Below are 6,255 nucleotides of genomic sequence, written 5' to 3'. Positions count from 1 at the left end.
AAGAACTCAAAACTCCAAACTTTAGTACTCTTAATTAAAAAAAATAAAAATTAATATTTTCTAAATTTTGAATTAATGAATGGTTAAACAAAAGTTTAACAAAAAGCAAGAGGGGCATTTACATACCGCCCAAATCATATGTTCCTAAACTTTAATTTATACATTAAAAATACCTATGTTTTGACTTTTAAATAGTGAAATACACCTTTTCATACACAAGGTGACATGGAAGAATTAAAATTTAGGTATCAGATATGTAATTATATAGAAATTGAGTGCAATGTATGCATCTCTTTCTAAATCTTTATCAACTACGAAAACTAACTAGCATCAACAAAGCTGGAAACCACAAAATCATCATCAACATCATAAAAATCAACAGCCCAACTCATCATCATCATCATCTTCCTCACCAAAAAAGTCGTATCTGCTGAAATGCTTCACTCTGAACCTCCATTCTTCTTTACCTGCATCAAATGACATGAACTCAGCTCCTTGTTCCTCAGTCTTCTTCTTCAACATCTCTATATATCTCTCAACCTTCGGGCCTCCAGTATATCTCTGCCCAGTTTTCTTGTTGTAGCATTTGATGTCAAGAAGAGTCACTTCAGCCGGTTTGTTTAGCCCTTGACCGACGGACGGCTTTTTGCTCTCGTCGCTGTACACGACGACCTCACGATGGTTGAACTGAACAATGGACTCGAGATCGAGCCTCCTCACATCAGTTTCGCCGAGGAATTTTATGCTGCCGTAGGCTTTGTGGCCGACGACGAAATCCTTCACGCGGCGACAGAAACCGGGCGCAGCATACCGGGCTCGGCACGTTCTTTGGCGGCGAGTTCGGGGATGCTTGGTTCGCAGAAGTAGTTGTCAAGGGAGAGTTTTGGCATTAGAGCTTCGATTTCTGCGCCGTGTTCATAAGAAATGGCGGCCTCGCTGGCTCGACGGCTAGAAATTGACAAGTGGGAGCCTTTGGTTCTGTTGGCATGGTTGTCTTTAAGGCCACTTGGGTGTTGAGGGGGTTTGGATGGAGTTTGTTCTGCATGGCCGCTCTCAGCTGGGCTTTCTGCAACATTGCATGGTGAGTAGTATAGAATAGAAAAATGGAGGGTATATAATATCAATATTGCAAATGAGAACATATGAGTATGGGATAGATAAGCTATAATAATTAGATGGAAGATTTACATGCATATCATTTAATTCCTAATTAATTTTATATGTCATTTTAATTCCTACGTATTTAGGTGTTTCTCAGCAGTAATACCACATACTTCTACGTTGGTATCTTAATATACTTCTATGTTGTATTTACTGAATACTATGTGCATTAAATCCATGACCACAAATCAATTTGGGATTTTGAATTTTTAATACAATATATTCTTCCATATAGTATATGAAAACAAGCATGATCATTGGATGAAGCCCAGACGCACAAAAAAAAAAAATTATATATAGCTCACCATGAAGATCAGCTGTATAAGATTCATCAACAGTGGGAGCAGATGGCGCTGCATGAATTTTACCTGGATAAATTTTACCTGGAATATAGCATGAAATATCAGTAAACTTATATAAAGAATGATAATTTATACTGCAAATGAGGATTCATAAAGCTGACCCAAAATAGTTTGGGATAAGGCTAATGATATTGAACTTAAAAACATTTTAGAAATGACAGAATGACACGATAATCAATTTAAAAGAAATCCATCAGCGCTTCGCAAGAAGAAGGGGCAGCCATGAATCCATATTTAGTAGTGGCAGATTATCTACCCATGCATTTGTATAATTTATCAGAAAAAAAAAAAAAAATTTCAACGAGTTACACTTGTTCCAACTCCCAACAACTTCGATCATAGTTTACCATCTTATCATCAGAGAAGACTCAAAGCATTATACATATTAATGGCATGCTATCAATACCAAAAATATTTTATAAAGTGCCAAAATAGTCCACTGACTATTTACATGTCATTTTAGTCCCATAGTCTATAAAAGTACCAAATTAATTCCTATACATTTTAAATTGAGGCTAAAATAGTCCACAGTGTGAATTATTTCAACCCATGTTAAAAGACTCTTAAGGACTAAATTGACACTACTACATCTTGCAAAAAGTCAGAGGACTATTTTAACATTTTTTTTATATTTTACAATTGGAAAGACTATTTGCAAGAGATGCACCAATAAAACTAACTTGACCGCAGTTTTTTAATATGGGATTTAGCAAGAAGTTTACCCCTTGAAAGAGAATTTTACTTCCATTATATGGTTATTAATAATCTGCACTTCAAGTTTACACATTTAATCGTTCAAATTGCTCAAGTTTAGACTCTGCCAAGGCTCACAGGAGCTGTTATTTGTATACATACCACACACTTCAAATTAAAAATTTGTGTATTATTAATATAAGTATTAAAGTTTAGCTGTTAGATATGTAAATATATAAGAATTGTGTGATATGTATACAAATTCCCAAAGTTTTTAACTGAAATACTTAATAACCAAATTGCTTGGCAAGTACTTTATAGAAGTTCCATCAGTCAAACTAAAAGCAATCAATAGTCAATGCTGTAAATGCCCACGAATGCAATAGACAATTGATTAAAAGAAAGAACACCTTAACTCAAATGTTTAGCATTATCCTTAATCACTAAGTAAATTAGAGAATAACATATATAAGTGGCTATCTATACCTTTAGAAAACATCAATAATCAGGAAAAAAAATTGAGCTTTACATATTAAAAAAGGGAAACTTACATACACAGCACACAATTCTTATGTATTTTACATATCTCACACCTAAAATTTCATATTGACACACATAACATTTTAGCGCTTTAAACCTATGCATGAAAAGGTGCATTTGACTTTTAAAAAAAATGGTAAAAGTCCTATTTTTGATGTGATATTAAAGATTTGAGTGTTATGTGTGTTAACTATGAAAGTTTAGGTGTGAGATATGTAAATACATAGAATTGTGCGCCATGTATGTAAATGCCCCATTAAAAAAAAGCTCGAATTGATAATAATATTGTTTTAGTTGAAGTCCCTTATAAGTATCACTAAGCTAATATAATTTCAGCTTGCACAACCTGCCAGTCATAAACAAGGGAAAAAAGAATGACACATAAAATCAGAAATTTTTAGATTACCATTGTCGCTAGATGAACCAACGATATTTTTTGACACTGATTGTTTATTAACATCATTTGTAGAAGGCCATTGTTCAATTGGACGAACAAATAGTGCCCCTGGATTCTCCCCTGGGATAATTAGTGCGTCTGCATTTGGAGTCGTTGGAGCCACTTCATCATCATTGAAGAATGGTACCTGTGAAATAACAAATTTTTATTAGCTCATACTTCTGCCAAAGAAGATCACATGGAGTTAACAATATACAATAGACAAATAATCAGGGGGCAATTACATGCATAACACTCAAAACATTGCTATTTACAAACCTAGCTCCATCCAATCCATTTTTTGAATTCCTACTCAAATATCAAAATTCACGAGAAAACCCAAATCCATGTTTTCCATTGTTATTGAATTCTCAATAGTTTGAACAAGGAACGCATAAATGCATCGGTTCAACAGTTCAAAAGATCACCTAGGAGTTAGTTTTGTAAATAGCAATGCTTCGAGTTTTGTCTACATAATTATTCAAATAATCAGTTGATGAAAATCGAGCAAGAGATCCCGATTTTTAGATTTAGAATAAGCTAACCCTTTCACTATTGCCTTTACGCTGATATCTCCTGGCTGGCAACCGGATTCTTCTCTGTGATACATGTCTAGAAGCCACTACTGATGAATACCCTACTGGAGCTTGTTTGTCAGAAACCTATAAAAACGAAATAAAATATTATGCCCATTTGAAATGTCATTTTTGGCACTAATAAAAAACCATTTAGCAAGATCAATCGCTATGTTTATCTAGCAAAAAATAGAGAAAGAAAAATGAAAAAGTGTGAAAAGTCTCCTGACTCTTTGCAGGGGGTCATTCTAGCCCTAGAGCTTATAAAAGTGTCAATTTAGTCCCAAATCCTTTTAATATAAGACGAAATAGCCATCACGAAGAACTATTTTAACCCCAATTTAAAGAATCTGGGGAGTAATTTGACACTTTATACACTCTGGGAATAAAATGATCCCATGTAATAGTCAGAGGATTATTTTGACACTTTACTCATAAAAAAAAATACATAATACAAGAGCATAACCAGTGGTCACTTAAATATAACTGGTAAGATTTCAAAAAACTTACAGGCAGGCTGGAAATTCCATATTGAACTGATGGAGCAGAAGAGCTCTCATGACCACCAATAGACATCTGAGGCATCACAGGGAGCATTCCAAAAGGATTTGTTATGGACGTGGGTTGCATGACATTGTTAGCCTGAAAAGCAGGGCTGCCACACAAGAAAGGCAAATAAGAAATTATCAGTCAGACTATCTATCAGAATATTAAAATATTTATTAATACAGAATTCTAACACTATCATATGAAGAATTCATTACGGGAGCATTCCCTGTTGAAATATTTTTGGGGTTATATATATATATATATATATATACACCACACAATTCTTGTGTAGAAGAATTAATTACGTAGCTAACATCTAAACATTAATGTTTACTAATGCGACACCCAAGTCCTTAAATCATATAAAAAATCTCATTAACATTAACTTTTCTAAACTGAAATAAACCTTTTACCTGTACATTTGATATGATTGAGACATTAAAATGCGATACAAGTAGCTATCAAAATGCAGGTGTGATATAAGTAAATACATCAATATTGTACGGTTCGTAAATCCCCCAAATATTAATTGGAAAATTTCAAGTGATTGCATTTTAACTTTTCCCAAAGAAGTGTTACATTTATTAGACTTGTTCCTCTGAAAAAATATTATTTATCATTGGCAGAGACATGTCCAAAATAACTGAGATGAATATATGAAAACCACCAGGATATTATCTGCAGGCATTGCAACGGGAAATTCTGTAAATGAACTTTATCCAATTACACAGACAGCAACGTCAAAAAAATTAGGATAAAAAGGATATATTGAGAGTAAAACTTAAGACTACGAAATTTCAATCTTAAACAAAAAAAGTAACTTAAACAAAAGAAATTGCAAAAACAACATTTGTATTCTACAAATTGTTTGTTTATATTTTGCTACAATAAATGAAAATGGACATGCTAATCCCAAAGGCCAATCTCCAAGGAAAATGGCTAATAAACATGTGTGAAATTGTTTTCAGTTCCAGACTATAAAAAATGACCAAAAGAAAATGTGATTTTGATATTTACCTAACTAGAGGAAATCAATTTTCTCTCAAACATGGCAGAATGCACCATCTTCACCACAATAAAAATAATTCTATGGATAACTAGTGATATAGTGTACTTGAACTCCTGAAACCTCATTATGCAGAATGGCTACGTGCATTCAATCCATATGACTGCTGCAAAAAAATCCTTAAGCACCAACACATCCCATTTTATTGCATAAAAGCTATTGTTTTATTAAGCATAGCATATCTTGTCTCCACGTACAGATATTGGAGGATCCTGCAATCTTCGAGTTTCAAAAAGTAAAAAAAAAAAAAAAGACATTATGGAATTCCTCGTGCACCACTGCCTCTTTTTATAACTTGACACTGATTGTTTAAAGAAAAAAAAGGGGAAATAAATGTATTTTAGAGTAGACAGATGCCTCCAACAACTCTAAAGAAGCTAACAACTACCTAAATTTATCAAAGTCAAAGATAATGTTCAGAATATTTGAATATATAACAGAAACATACCTCGGTCCAAAAGTTCCCTGATTAAAGGAGCTGGGGAAGCTACCGAACCCTCCAGAAGGAGCTGAAATGAAGATGGTAAATGTGAAATAAGAAGTTATCTGTATGTTCACGTATGACCTAAGTTACTATAAAAGGCACTTAAAATAAGGTTCACAAAGGAAATAAAAAATTACATTAATGATTTGGTTTACCTATTTGTGCCTGCCCAAGGTTACCAAAAGAAAAGTTACTTGATGGTCGTGCAGGAGCAGACTGTTGAAAAGGAGTGGAAAAGGAGGGCTAGCAAGCAGAGGTACAGTGAAAAAACAATGTCAGTTAGTTCAATGAAAAGAAATATATATATATATATATATATTAATTATAACATAGTAGAAAAAAATTAAAGCAAAAGTTACATTCAGTTCAAAGAAATTATGGGAAATACA

At 33.4% G+C, this 6,255-nt stretch overlaps 1 protein-coding gene across 1 annotated transcript in view; it reads right to left on the bottom strand.

Moving 5' to 3' along the window:
* Positions 1-289: 289 nt before the first annotated feature.
* LOC110031519 (nuclear pore complex protein NUP98A-like) overlaps positions 290-6,255 on the bottom strand; it is a 27,792-nt gene continuing 21,826 nt past the window's right edge. The window contains 8 exon segments of the mRNA XM_020734763.1: positions 290-813; positions 816-1,066; positions 1,467-1,529; positions 3,163-3,340; positions 3,738-3,854; positions 4,278-4,422; positions 5,831-5,891; positions 6,022-6,109. Coding sequence (XP_020590422.1) covers positions 376-813; positions 816-1,066; positions 1,467-1,529; positions 3,163-3,340; positions 3,738-3,854; positions 4,278-4,422; positions 5,831-5,891; positions 6,022-6,109 — 1,341 coding nt within the window. The 3' untranslated portion in view covers positions 290-375.

The sequence above is a fragment of the Phalaenopsis equestris genome, unplaced genomic scaffold, assembly GCF_001263595.1.
Source record: "Phalaenopsis equestris unplaced genomic scaffold, ASM126359v1 Scaffold000837, whole genome shotgun sequence".
NCBI lineage: Eukaryota > Viridiplantae > Streptophyta > Magnoliopsida > Asparagales > Orchidaceae > Phalaenopsis > Phalaenopsis equestris.
The sequence above is the reverse complement of the archived record's forward strand: the minus strand, read 5'-3'. Positions and strand labels throughout refer to the sequence as shown.